Source organism: Numida meleagris, chromosome 4 (assembly GCF_002078875.1).
Source record: "Numida meleagris isolate 19003 breed g44 Domestic line chromosome 4, NumMel1.0, whole genome shotgun sequence".
Classification (NCBI taxonomy): Eukaryota; Metazoa; Chordata; class Aves; order Galliformes; family Numididae; genus Numida; species Numida meleagris.
The window spans coordinates 91,464,860-91,479,839 of NC_034412.1; the positions used below are offsets into that span (position 1 = coordinate 91,464,860).

The window sequence follows — 14,980 nt, forward strand, 5'->3', positions numbered from 1 at the left end:
AACCCCACGTTTTAATATTTAATGCTCAGTTTAAACAGCTTGAATGAAATCCAAACCAGTGATTTCACTGGTTTGGTTCATACTAAACTCCTCGTTGAAGCTCTTCTGAGCCTTCCGTGTTGTTTACAAGTGGTTTTCTTGGAGGTGAAGAGTTTAGCAGCAGAGCTGAGGGCTCCTTGTTGTGCTTTTGGCAGTTTACGGGTCAGATTCTCGCTGCCCGCGGTGCAGCTGTGAGAGAAGTCGGGCTGTGCCGCTTCCTGTGTGGCAGCAGCTCCTCATGCACACAGAGTGCAACCATCTCTCCCCGCTTTCCCACCCTCTTCCACTCCATTCTCTCATGACAAGTAGATCTGTTCAGAGAGAAAAATAAGCAGGTCCCACCCTTTTGCCGTCTCTTACCGTGTCGGTGTACTTGTCAGAGTAGCTGGAGATCTACTTTATCCCTGCCCGTTGTAAATTTTTAATTTTTTTTTTCCCTCCCCATCCTTTTTCCAAGAGCCTAATGGCATTCCTGATGCTGGAAAAGCAGCAGTGAGAACCACTGTGGGAAGGGGGGGGGGGAGGCAAAAAAAAAAAGCTGCTAATTAACTTAATCCCCATACAGAATTGTAGCCTTTCTTGGTTAGACTGATCTCCTCTTTCATTTTCTCTCTGCAGCTCCGTTTTTCAGTACTTGACGTAACTTCTTGCTGTGTTCTTAATCGTCTGTCTGGTTTCCTGTTTGTTTATTTGTCCTCGCCTGTCACCCTGCAGTGCTCCCAGCTCAGCACTGCAGACTGGTGGGGAACGTGGGCTTGCACAGGTGATTGCAGTGGTGTGGGTTGCGGTTGGGTCCCCCCAGGTCTCAGGACAGAGCTGGCTTCGGTGCATTTACTGCCACTTGATCCCAGTTCTGTGCAGTGCTGGGAAGAGAGTGTCCGTCTGCTGCTCATTTATTTGCAGGTTGGATGCTGGACTCATCAAAATCAAGGGTATCCCATAGTTATCTGTGGGCGCTTCTTGGACCTACCAGAGGGAAACACTGGTTGTGTTGTCCCTTAAGTATTTTTGTCAGAAGTTGTTACCCACTGCTCTTGCTTGATTCTATTTAACGTGCATTAAGGAACAAATAGTCCAGCTTAATTTGAATATTTTATTTAAGCCTTCTGGAAAGTACCTATAAAACAAGTGTGAAGGGACATGTATCAAAACACAGACAGGTGTCACATTGTAACCAGAAAAAGGTTTGTGTTCTTAAAGGGAAAAATGAGTGGGCTTTTATTAGCTGGGCAGTGTTTCCATTCATTGTGCAAACCGGTTGGCTGCCGTGACGTTCCTGTTCTCTGGCTTCATACAGTGCCTACCACAACGTTGGCTGGTTTTGAAGGAATAATGCATTCAATAATATTTTGTTAAGAAGCTGATACGTTGCTACTTGGATGCTGGGTAATTTTGTAGCCATTGGACTTGGAAAGTTCTGATGGAGATACTGGAAAAAAACCAGGAGGCCATCAGTTCTCTTACCCTGAGTGGCAATTCAGAAAAGCCCCCACGTGTTACCAGGTATTGGGGTGCTGTAGCCTCTCTAAAGAAATAATCCTGCCAACGAATTTAAAAAATATATAAGTACTTAGAAGTGGAGTTGCCTCTTGCAGCACCAGCTCATTCATTCGCTCTTTGTAGGTATTTTATCTGGTCTGCAGTTCAGGTCTAATGGACGATCCTCATCCAGAGGGTCATTTTTTTTTTTTTGACTTTTTACTGAGTTGTTATCCAGGTTTCATCTGCTGTTCTCAGATTTCCTTTCTTCCTTCTGTAACTGGGGGTGAGAGTCCTGACCCAGGAGGGACAGAAAGGAATAAGGTGGAGCTTTTGGAATAAAGTCTTCACAGAAAATACTGTAAGGACTGAGATGGCCTTGAATTTACTCTGGTGAAATAGCAAGCGATGGGAGTGCTTACTGTGACTGCTTTTAGAAACGTGATGCCCATGCAGACCTCGCTGCACACAGTAATTTATCCCAGCGCTGACATTCCTCGTGATTCTAGTTTGAGTATGTAGATAAAGATCCGCGGAACAGAGCTGCTTATTTTGGACATTCTTCTTTGCATCCATCTAGTTTCCATTCATATTGCTTCAGTCTCTGTTCTAACAGTGGAAGGGAGCTGCTGTGGTCATTGCCGTGCTGCCCATTTCTCAGGAGCCGCGGTGCTGTCACTGAGAGGGGGAGATGACATTTCTGTGACACACACGTGTGCTGTGGGCAGCTTGCTAAATGTCTCTGCCTCCTGCACACTGCGGGACACAGGAGCTGTAACAAACTCTTTTTTTTTTTTTTTTTAAATATCAAGCATGGATGGAAGAAGCTAGAATAAAAGTGCAGGCTGTCAGCTTGCTGGGAAAGGGGACAGCGCATTCATTTTCCAAAACGTGGTGCTAAAAGAGAGAAGAAACGTGCGGTAGGAAGGATTAGCTCCTAAGGGATCTCGTCTGTGTGATGAGGGAGGGGTACCCTTTTGCCTTAAGATTTTGTAACTCTTAATAGAATCAGTAGTTCCTTTTATACCACTTCCTTGCGACTGCTGTTTTTAGCACTGTTTAATGTTTTATGCGATATAGGGAGATAGGACGTGATTTGTGCCCTGAAAAATAATTACGAGCCTTTATCTGCAGCCAAGGCATTCTTATGCTTGTGAATGAGCCCTTTTCTAGTTTAAAATGGTTAAACTGCGGAGGCGAAAAGAAATGTTATAAAGCCCAATGAAAAATGCAGCTATGGGTCATTTTTAAACACTTCTGACTTTTGTTTCCACGGAACTAGTGAAAGCCTTCAGAAACCTTCTCTAAACCCCTTTAATATGTGGTGTGTGTGGGGGGAGAAATGATTTGCTTCTCCCATCAAGCCATGGGAATGAGCCCCGAGTTTAACTGTATTTCAGGACGGCTTTAACTGTGACATCGGGACGAGAGCCTTTGTAATTGAAACTCAAAATCTGCTTGAAGAAAAGCTCTGTATAGCAGCTCTCTTACATCATGGCTTTTATTATATTATGATTAAAAGTAACACGATAACATAAACTCAGCTTTTGCCTTAAACTGCCTGTTTTATTTGGCACTTGGACTGTTGTTGCTGGCCCGCTCTCAGCGAGCTTGTCATTCTCATACATCCTGTTTGCTTATCTTCAAAATGAACATCTCTTTAGGAAATCCTATTTATTCAAGCTCAGTTCAATCGCTGTGGGTTGGGGTTGAGTACCCTGCCTGGGACGTGCAAGGCTCTGGTTCCATTATGCCACAGCTTTCCTCAGTTTCCCATTTTTATGAACTGTTCTCTAGCTTGTTACAGTCACCAGCCATCTTCTTAGTATTGACCAAGAGCGGCAGAGGTCGGTGGCTGTGGGAGGAACCCAAAAGGTCAAGGAATCACAAGAGCTTTAGGAAGCACTTTGCACTGCTTCAGCGTTGGTCAGAGTTGCTTTGGCTTTCAGGAAAACAGAATGGAGTGCGACTTAGGGACGTCATCGTCATTTGCGAGGGACCGTAATGCTGTGCTGAGTTCTCCCTTTTTAATTGCCTTGGTCTTAAATATGTGTACAATATAGATATGTACCTAGGTATACATAAGCATAGCCCAGGCTTTTGGGTGTTTCAGCTGTAATTCTCAGGGGAAGTTCCTAGCCCTTCTCCCTTCTTCACATTCTTCAAAAGGAGAATCAGAATATTTTGTCACTGTTGATGCAGGTATTGCCATGATTTGTAGCTGAAAGGAAGGCGTAGGGCATTACATGCTTTCCTTCTTGTTTAAAAAGTTCTAAGGAAAACGGGGAGCGCTGTGTTCAATCTGCAGAACACTTTAGTACTGTTATTTTTAGTATCATTTGAGTGTGTTGTGCTGACCTCAAAAATATTAAACCTTGTGAAACTAATTTAGTTATCCGAGGCCCCACACTTGCTTATCTTCATCCTTTTTGATAAGGAAACTAAGGAGTGCCCTGGGTAATAGTTTAACGTTCTTGGTCAAAGTACAGGTGTGCTGTTAGAGAAATTGCTTTCAGTGTTTGGGATCAGAATAAAGGAAGCCTTTGATGGTGGCTTTGCTTGGGTTATTGGGCTTCTTTCTCTGAGACAGCATCCCGTGCCATGTCTGAGATGCAGAAAGGCACAGAGTTGTCACTGTGACGGACTGGATCCAGAAGTTTGATTTTTGTAATGGCAAAGTTTGATTGGCAGTGCCTTTAAAACGTGATGTGAAATTAGTGCTCTGAAAGGGGTTGGATTGATAGTGCTAGGAGATGAGATACGGCTCAGGTGGTGCTTTAAAGCAAGCCAAACCAATCCAAACCTGCTGTAATAATACAGCTTACTGTAAGGGAAACATTTTAGGAGGAGAGAAAGAATTTATTATCCTTTTTATTCCTTCCTACTTAATGTTTTACAGGCAAATCAAGAGCAGATCCTTGAGTGTATTACATTTCAAATTAATGGTATGTGGCTGTTCAGCTTTTATGCAGTTCATGGGCAAGATGGTGATTCTGAGGACGTGTTTTGTTGGTTTATTATTTAAAGCATTGCTTCCTTCTTTATTTTCAATGCATGGGTAGAAGAGCCGTGCTCAAGGCTGCTGGTGTGTGTCACCTCACATGGCAGCCCCGCTCTTCCTGCAAGTCCTGGGCTTGTGCTCTGTATCCGATGTTCTGTCCTCAGAATCTCCAGGCCCGTGTCCTTCTGTGGAAAGTGTTTCTGTAAGTCTTGGCAGGACCCGTATTGTTACTGGAATGGCTCTGGGAGTTAATGGTGCTGCTCCTATTGCAATTGTTGAAGCAGATTGTTTTTCCAGTTCCCGTCTGCAGGAGTCTACTGGCTTTTTTTTTTTTTTTTTTTCAGTCACACCCACTGATCCATAAAGTTTATGGACTGAAATGTAAGTTCCATTGCATTATAAACTGAAGTTTGGGTGTGTGTTAAGGCGGGTGGCATTTCACCTGCTCCTCCTTGGTGGCTGTCCCCGAGGAGATGGTGCCCAGGTGTGCTGCACGTGGCTCCGGAACAGGCTGCATTTGTGCTTCCAGCTCTGTGGTTTAGAGACATTTAGAGATATTTGAAGGGTCTCGTTGGTAAGGGAAATGGATGCCTGGGAGTAGTTGTGGGCAAGGGCAACTGCTGAAGTGTCGAGCCTTTGGTTTCTTTGATTCTCGCATTGAATTCTGCAGGGGTTTCAGCTGGTTCCGTAACATCTTGGCAAGCAGGCACTTATCAGTCGTCCTCAAACCAGAGTTAGAAGGAACAAACCCCACAGCCTCAGCCAGGATTCCTCTAAAGCTGGAAATAATGCTAGCGTGCTCAGTTAGGGCAGTTCTACCACCACTGTCAGTGTCTCCCCCCCCCCCCCCCAACTTTATTCTTCCTTTCCTTATTACTTAATGAAGCTAAAAATACTTGGAGCAGACCTTTCAGCTGTCCTTTAAACTGTTTTTGCCTTTCTCTGGGGCTTGCTTTCATGCATCTGTTACTTGAAAACAGGGCTTCTGCAGTGCTGTGCATTGCGCGTGTTGTAGTGCTGATGCTCGAGCTTCCCAGTTCTGGTACATGATGTAGTGGTAGGTGAGTGTTGTCATTGGATTTGCTGATTAAGCCTCGATAGACAATTAAAAGATTCTGCAGTAACTCATCACGTTAGCACTGCTTGTTCATTTGACGTTAAATGGATGTGATGAATGCTGTTTTCTTTCTGATTGTGAAAAATAGCAGTGAATATTACACGTATCCTTATAGCACGCCCCGAATGTGTCGAATAACTTTGTGATGAGCAGTGCTTCACCTGGATGTTTGAAGTACACATGTAATTAATAGTAAGTAAGAGCAGAATTAGTAGATGCTGAAGAAAGACTCCTTAGGGACTGCTGATTAAAAAAAGAAAGGCACAAGAAACCCTTATCCTTATAGTTATCTGACAAATACCTGAGAGTGGCACATTTATTCTCTGTGTCACTATGGAGAGCTAACAAGGACTCGTGACTCTCATGTCCCGGCACCGACAGGGAATGACATTTTCTAAATAGAAATCACTGCGTTATTTTGTTTAGGTGATCCTAAAAGGGAAAAGAAATGGCATCAGAGTACTCTGTGCATTGTGTGCTGTAGCAATCTTGTTGGATACGCGTGCTGATTCTCACAAGCGGTGAAATAACGATGCGATGCATTCGTGAGTCTCGAATGTGGAAGCCTATGGGCTGGAGTGGTAATTATGGAAGTGGTGGTGGTGTGAGCGATGTATTTTGTGTAAGGGGAGAGCTGGGAGCATCCTGGAGAGCGGCTGGGTGCATTTCAGTCTCTGCAATTAGCGAGAGGATGTAAGTGGGTGTGAGTGCTGCGCACAGCGTCGGAAACCACTTCTGTTTTTCTTGGGCTCTTGCAAATTAAAAGGAGGAAGGTGACATGTTTTGTACCGAGTTTAGGTAAATAGAAACGTATAGAGTGCCATAATGTTCATCCATTGTGCTCCTTTGGTGTTCTCAGCATTTACCTCTGAGCCCCGTAGCCTTCAGTGGAGACTGCTCATGTGCTTTAGTGAAGCTCATATTTGGTTTCCTCTTGTGTGCGTACTGTGAAGTCTGGTTCTTATTCCTTTGGAAATCGGTGTGGGACTCTTCCCATTAATTTCAGTATTATTTCCAGCAGATTCCTGCACTAAAGAAGCATAGTTAGGAGCGGAATTTATTTGTATTCCTTTCTCATTTATTGCTCCTAAGTAATTCTGGCTTCCAAGGCTAGCTACCACTCTCCTGTACGCGCTGCTTGGTGATGGTGTTCTTTACTTAACTCCTACAATCGTTCAAATTCTTCATCCTGCATCCCAAGTCATGGGAGGTGACAGCTCGCTTCTGCTGGAGGCAGTGACCAAAGGTGTTGGATCAGATTCTGGCAGAATCGGGATGGTTGCGTTGCATACTTCCACGCTGGTAAGCACTCTTCTCTTACATCCATTTTACTGACCCGTGTACTTGAACTGTACTTATAGTTTATTCCTGCTGGACTGCTCTTTAGTTTTGTCCTGCCTTGAGTCAAAGTGCCGCTTGAGGTCATGGCACACGCACGCTGAGCTTACCGAAACAGGGGCCAGGCTTCAAAATGCACGAGGTGCCAGGAGCCATGAGATGTTTCTGAAGGATGCCTTCTCTAGGAATTTTAGTAGAGCACGTTGGCAAACCTAATTCATAACAGCTTCTGTGTTCATGTTCGGAGTGGGATATTTGTGTTTGTTTTGACAACTTGTTCTTTACTCAAATTTAATATTAATGTTTATTTTTAAAAGGATGTGTAATGTTGTTGAGGACTTCTGGTAAATAAGTGACAGCTGTGACTGAAGTTACAGCCTAGGTAAGAAAGCAAAGTGAAGGCAAATGCCCCAGGGGATCAGTCTCATCTTACACATGCAAGGTTGTAAATGAGCTGAATGCCCAGCCTGTCATTTTCGGGTCTTGTTTCTGGAGATAGAGATGAAGTTTTTCAGCAGTTGGCATTTTGTTAAAAGCGTAAATCACTGTGTTGTTTCTGCTGTGCGTAACGGAAGGTTGGTAGGAAAAAGTCTTTGGAAAGGATGTTGTCAGGGGAGTTTTCCTGCTTGTTGAATCTTCGTGTTTATAAGAATTCCCAGAAATGTGACAATGAAAACTCTCCCGGGCCTGCTGTCCCCCATTTCTTGTGCATGTTGCTTTGTCATTAGGGGGTTACTGATGAGTGTTGTGCTTTTTGGCAGTGATATATCTTTCAGAAAACAGAATTGAAGCGTTTGTTTTGAGGAAAGAAAAACACATTTAAAGAATTACATGGACTTTGCAGACAGATTTAAGGAAATGAAAGGTAGGTCGAATTTTGGGCCTACAGACCTGACCGTGTCCTTTACTTCTAAGGTGCATGCCTTATTTGAGAGACATCTGATGCTAACGATGGTACATCAGGCAGCAGCAGAAAAATGTGAAACCTTTGACAGCTTTTTGTAGTGCAGCTAGTCCAAATTGCAGCTCCAGAAGGCACTGGTGCAATGCACCTGTGGCAGCTATACACCACAGGCTGACTGCTCTGTGTGCACCTTGTACCAGGTGGTGTTTTAGAAAAACCTATTTTAAAGAAACTCTAGCGGTCACCAGCAGGACAAGAGCTTCACCACTGGATTATTTCTGTACTGGGGAGAAGCACCAAACCCATTCACAGCTGGATTAAGCTGTCAGGATAACCTTTGCTTTCCTTAAATACATTCAGATAACCTTAAAGGCCTGGCTTTTACTCATCCAACCAGCAAGCTCAGGGTTAAGGCTTCTCGCTGCATCCAGGTGCTCCTTCAGTGCTGGGTGCTCCTCCCATCCCTGCTCACCTGGCAAAGCAGGAGTGGTGGGGAGGTGTCCAGGTAGTTGTGGTTACAGTGCACCTGTGTGCTGCTGCCATCCTGTGCTCCCTGGGATGTTAGTGGCAGGCAGTGGAAGAGCAGCAGCCGAAGGGGGAAGGGTGCAGATGCAGTGAGAAGCTTTAACGTTGAGCTTCCTGGCTTCTGCTAGAGCAAGTCAGACCCTTAATGTTGTTTTAATGTATTGTTTGTGTTTAATTTTTTAGTAAAAATTTGAACACGATCCAGGCTACAGAGGTTGCAGTGGCTAAGAAGTTTAAAAGCTTTGGTTCAAGATTACAGGAGCCTGCAAGAAAAGTTAAAGACGTGGAAATGAGGATGGAATGACAGGCTGCTATTTTGCCTCAGAATACTGAAGATTTGTAAAGCGTTGAGAAATCGAATTCATGACCCTGGAAGTCAGGCTCAGATTAAGAAATGTCAGGTTGGTAGGGGTTCCTGAAAGTCTCAAGTTAGGCTAAGCCGAGGTTGTTTCCCCTTACCAAAGGATGTGGGGGGTGGATGTATGCCTTTTGCTATCTGAGTTACATAAAATGCCGTACCGTATACATAAATAAGCCAGCAAAGTGACATGATTTTTTTTAACAGAGTTCCGTGTTTGTGGTGCTGGATGTCGCTTTGGACCAGTTTACGGTTTTATTCCTCCCTGGCACTGAGCTGCGTGATTTGCTGCTAACGCGGGCGTGGAAAATACTGCTCTTAAACACACATTGCTTTCTCCTGCCATTCCAAGGGGCTGCTGCAAGACCGACCACGTGGTGCAGTGTGACATTTCTAGATAAGAAGCAGCAGAATGTAGCTAAATGGTGGGAGAAGCAGTTTTTTGTTCAAACGTTTCTGATTCATCGCGAAACCGTGCCTCTGCAAAAGTAAACTTGAAATAATGACTACCACTGCGATTAAGTTACTGTAAGTTTACTTAAGTATTGAGTTATTGTCTGCGATTCGGCGATAGGGCATTCGGGCGGAAAGATTGTGCAACAGGAAGTCCATGCTGCAGTTCAGAAAGGATTTTTGGCAAGCCAGGCTTTGTGGGCTTTTCGTGGTCAAGGTCACTGGATGCGTTTGAGTTCTGGGGACTGTTAGTGCTGGGGTGCCCCTGGGGAGAGTTCCCCTCTTTGTTCTGCTGGCTTCGGCTCCTGTACTTCGGGGCTTTGCTGTGCCATGCCTTCTAGCATTCGTTCAAAAGGCGTAAGGGAAAAGCAGGGTGCAACTTTGTGTGATTTACAGAAATGGTTATTTCAAAGAGCTGTGTTTTGCAGTACTCTATTTTATTAGTTTTTTTTTTTTTTTTTTGAGACAGCTCTAGTCAGAAGAATGGTTTTTGAAGGGGACGGCTTTTAATCTCGTTATCAGTTTGGGCTGTGTGGGCTCTTCCCTTGACAGATCTTTTTGCTATCTCTGAGGGAAATCAACTGTGCCACGCTTCTCCTCTTTCATCTGATACACTTCTCGCGAAGTTGTGTATGTTTTATCTGCTTTAGCTTGGTTCAAACTTGTCACTGAAATCCTGGCTTTACTCCTGATTTAGAAGATGACCATTAATGTTTCACTTGTAAAGCAAGCAAAATTATTGTATTCAGTGTGAGTGGGGCTTGCACTGTCACTTTTACATTTGTTTCAAAGTATAATTGCATTTTATTAATGCTATTGCATATTTTGGTGAGAAACACGAACAAGTCTATAACATGCTTCATTTTAGAGCGCTTCTAAAATAAATTGAAGATTGGGGTTTTATAATTAAGTTCCTATTAAAGGATAGCAATTATTCTTGGGATAGGTATGTAGCATTTGTATTATGTGTTCACGTTGTGTTCGTGTCCTGTACCACATTACGAGTGTGTGGTTTATTTATTGAAAATGACTGCCTGAAGGTTGTGTGGCCATGTAAGGTTCAGGCATGTAACAACAAAGAGTAGGTTAGCAAGGTGCTGAATTTCTATTAATATATTTGGTGGGATATTAAATGCTGTTTACTGAAATAATGGGTAAATTTTTTTTTTCTGGGCACCAGAAGCATTTCTGAGGATGGGTATTAGAGTAGAGGTTAGGTATTGCTGGATTTCCAACAGACAGTGCTTCTCATGAGCACTGCAACCTTGGAACACTTTGGTGAATGCTTTTCATGCCTGAATGCCTGTCTGCTATGGGGACAGTGCTGCAGTTGCACTCCGGTTGGCAGATGTTGGGACTAGAATGAAAAGAGACCAGATGTGCTTCAGTGACCGAATGCAGAAGGATCGATGAGGATCTGCTGTCCTTCTGTGTCCCGTCTGCAAGATCCTTTTGCTGTTTGCTGCTGGATAAGCCATCTGAAGTGTTAAGCAATTGCATTCAAATTAAAGCTAGCTGTGTTTGCTCAAGGTACTCCATGTCAGGTGCTAGCTGAGAGTGCAGGCCAACAGCAGAAATTCCAGTAACCCATGTTGAGTCATCTTTGAGTACAAGAACTGTTTCAGTAGGTGAAGAATGTAATTGCCAGGTTGTAGTAAGGCTGGTCACTTCTGCTCATTGTGAAAATTCCATTCCCCAGCAGCTGGTTTCCTGCACTGGGTATCCTGTGTGCAGAACTGGGACTTGCAGTGCAGATGGCAGTCTTTCAGGGCATGCTTTTTGACGCAGGCGGAGGCTTCAGATGCAGATATTTCTAGTGGGGGATAGCCGGGGAGCCTCAGTCTTCTGCAGTCGTATTGGGTTAATTCAGGTTATAAAGCAGGAAGCAAACATTTTAAATTCACGCTGCAGCATCGTTTGCATTTGTGCACAAGAAATATCTAGCCTGCTTTGCTCTGCGGTGTTTAAAACTACTTGTTTTGAAGGAGGAAAAATTCATGTACTGTACTCTTGCTTTCATTTTTCCTTATCTCTTCAGGAAGTCCTTTTTTTCCACCCACGCTTAACTGCTTTTGTGTAAATGTAATGGTTTAATATTGTTCCCTGGAGTACTTTTATATATTTATAGCATCCATACAGTAAAAAGATACTCTCTGAATATCTTGTTATGAGGATTACTTTTCATTTTAAGTCTCCATAAAGAGGATATAAATGAAGCCTGTACTTTGAACTGATTTTTTTCCTTCCCCCAAATGTTTAATGTGTATTTATTTGTCAACCTACAAAGCTCCAAGTGTGATGCTGGTTTAGGGATGAGCATTTTGCACATGTTTTGCCAGGGAGCTTTCAGTGGTGGATTAAGTATGATGCATTAGATCATCAAACAAAATCGTTGTGTAGAACTTCTGAATTGAAGCAGACCTACATAGATCAGCACTAAACATGTATACTTGGACAATGGATCTTCAGTAAATGCGCATTTTTGCTGTTGTAGGCTTTTCTTTTTCAGTTAAATTTTAGTAGGAGCAGATAATAGTCACATGCAAATTGAATGCTCAGCTCCTTACTGAATTGCATATAGTCTTCCATCATGTACAAGCCTGGGCAAGATCTTTCTCACTCTATCTGGAGCTCGTAAAGGTGTGGAATCCAATCAAAACATAAATCTTGGATAAGGTCGCCCAGATGCTTCTTAACAGTGCAGTAAGAGCGTCCTTTTAGAACACCATCTTATTCCCTTAGTGTTTTCAGCCACCTTCCATTGATCAACCTCCCGAGCCTCCGTTGTGTTTTTTCTTAGTATGAGAAATATTCTTTGTTTACTGACTGCGGATTTTGTTCCTGTTTTTATTAGCTTCAATCCTTGAAATCTTTTTCTGCCATCAGAACGCGCAGGCTGGCTATAACCTGTTTTTATTGCATTTCCGTGGCTTGAATAACTCGTCTTCTCTGTTTCTTCGTAGGCATTCGACCTCCGATCATGAATGGGCCCATGCACCCACGCCCGTTGGTAGCATTGCTGGATGGCAGGGATTGTACAGTAGAAATGCCTATTCTGAAGGATGTAGCCACAGTGGCATTTTGCGATGCTCAGTCTACACAAGAAATTCATGAAAAGGTAATACTACAAAGAGGGATAATTTTGGTGTTTTAGAACACGCAGATAATGTAATGACTACAGATACGGTGTTTTGGTAGCAGTGACAATGTCTTAGATGTTGCATTTGGGTTAATAGTTAATTACCTGGGTGATTTACTGTCATTTATTAGAAGTGATGAACAAAGATAAAAATGTCTGTTTCAAAGTATGCCTTCTTTGCAGTGTATCCTTGGCTGGGTCTTGTCTGTATGCTTACCAACTGAATTAGATTCACGGAGACTGTTACATCTGGGAAAACTACATTACATGATGTTTTGAAATGCTTCTTGGAAACACTGTTGCTAAGCTTTCAACTGGAAAGCCAAATATCAGTATTGAATTGGCTGTGTGAAGAACTTTTCAAACTTCTCAGCTTAGCCAGCTGTTGGCTTAGAAGGTGTGTGCACTGTGAATTCATGCTGGAGTTTTAAAAACAAAAGCTAACCAAAAATGTATTTTGAAAAAGAACATAGAAGTGCATTTTAACTGTGTGTAATCCCAGAAGCTTGTGCCCTTCCTGTTGATTGGGAGGCATGTGAAGCTGCTGGTGGCTTCTAATGCTGTCAACGGATTTCTCATTTTCTTAGAGGCATACCCATTTTTTGTGGTGATTGCTAAGGGTGCCAGCTGCCATGTGCACCTGCACGTTCTCTTGGAAGACTTCTTTCAGCGTGAAGGCCTAGCATCTACCTCACACCTTTGCTGCTCCTCAGATGGCAGTAGAGCCTTTCCACATCCGTATTTCTGCAGAGGTAGAATTAATTTTGGTCAAGTATCCCTTCACCTGATAGAGTGAAACCTGCTTCTGTGGAAGTAAAAACTGAAATGCATGTGACGGCAGAGGTCAGTTGGGTCTGTTCCAGGGGTATTTATGTTTCTCCTCTCCAGTGAAGATGCATAATAGATGAGTACAAATCCAAGTATTAACGTAAAGGCTTGTTGGGTGTCTGTATCCGCTTCTGCGAGCAGAGCGTGTGCTGTGCGTACTGCTGAGTGTGCTTCAGCTGTGAAGTGTTACGTCAGCTGAACTGAATTGCACCAATAATCTTGCTTCTCTATAAAGATATTGTTAAGCTCGTTCTATGCTAATTATAGTAACCCTTAGGCTTGTTATTTCAGAAGCTTTTCACTAACTGTTTTTATTGCTTATTTACTTTTCATTTTCTTATATAGCGTTGTTTAAACATTTTAGAGCCTGGTATCTGTACGTGATGGAAGACTTAATCTTTTCTTTGACTTTCTTATAAAGCCAGCCAGTTGCATAGAATACCAATACAATGATTTCCCTTCTGTTACTACACAAATATATTTTTTCAGTAGTCCCTTTCATGTCAGCGTTTTTTTAGTGTGAACCCACCAACAAACTATTCAGTTCCCAACTTCCTAAGAAATATATTTTTATCCTGAAAAAAGTTTCCATTGTTAAAACCTTCAAGATTTTTAAGAGCTACTGTTGTATATTTTCTTTTTCCAGCATTAGAAGATTAAAGAGTTTCTCATGCTGCAGCAGCACAGCAGGCTAAAACAGCTGGTTCTCATGTTTCAGACAAAAATAAGAGATGACTCTCCTCTTGCAAAGCCCAGTATTCCTTGGTGGCTCTCTGGTGCAGATTTGCTGTCTAATCTCCACCCCTCTCCCCATACAGGAATATGCTTTAGTCAGAGCAATAGTCAAGAATGATCTTTTAAGTTGTTTTCTGCAGCAGCAGTACTGGCTTAATGTTAGTTTGAGCTTATATTCTGTTGTGACATTCCGTTTTGAAAGAAAAAGATTTTACTGAAAACTAATGCAAATTTCCTGTGTTGAAAAGAGATCTGTGGTTCTGCTGTGCATGCAACCAGAAGTGTTTGCTATTGTGGCAAGAGAACCTAACAGTAACTAACTAGAGGACAAATACAAACAAGTGAGAACTTCTTTGTATTCACCATCTATTTTTTTTTGAAGTTAATTTGTGGGGGTTGAAAAAAGCCTTTTCTCTTAAGTCACTACATTACATTTCTTGAGGTGCATGTTTCCGTCTGTCTGCTTTTCATCATGTTTAAATGCTGTTTTAATTTCACTCCTGTCTCATGCCATCATCAGAAATGTGACGTGTGGGATAGCTGATTCTGGTTAGAAGGACTAAAGAGTGCAGGAAGAATAAGCAATGTCAATGCTGTTTCACTCTTCTAGTAAATAATAGCAGTCTACTCTCCAGGTGAATGCTGTCAGCTGCACCACCTGTATAGTGCTCTGCTTTGCTTACAAAAATCAACGTCATTAATTTTTAATGCATCAAGACTGAGGAACTCCTGAGTGGCACGATTGCCTTTCCTTAGAAACATCAAATATTTTCCCCTACCAGTGATTTGTAGGAAGTGAATTTTTCAGATTATGGAGGTTGAAAGCATGTGTATCTCAAGTTGCAGCTTAAAGTAACTGAAACGTGATGAGTAATGCAGGTACTCTGTTGCTGATCTTTACAAGTGTTTGTATTTATTGTGTATTCTAAAGCTTGCTTCCATTGTTTCTTATATTAAAAGAATTCATTTGTATTGAACTCAATAATGTATCTATGAAGTGTGTTTTCAGTAGCAACCAGTACGTTGTCATGATACAGGTTTTCATGAGTCCAAAGGGTGATGCA

General features: G+C 42.6%; 1 protein-coding gene across 5 annotated transcripts in view; it reads left to right on the forward strand.

Moving 5' to 3' along the window:
• CTBP1 (C-terminal binding protein 1) overlaps positions 1 to 14,980 on the forward strand; it is a 225,622-nt gene that overhangs the window by 175,423 nt on the left and 35,219 nt on the right. For 4 of the 5 annotated variants that reach the window (XM_021395829.1, XM_021395830.1, XM_021395828.1 and 1 more), the window contains one exon: positions 12,178 to 12,332. In XM_021395829.1, the coding sequence (XP_021251504.1) occupies positions 12,178 to 12,332 (155 nt within the window). Of the gene's footprint in view, positions 1 to 8,620; positions 8,805 to 12,177; positions 12,333 to 14,980 lie in introns of those variants that run through there. The other variant, XM_021395832.1, reaches the window with a different exon arrangement.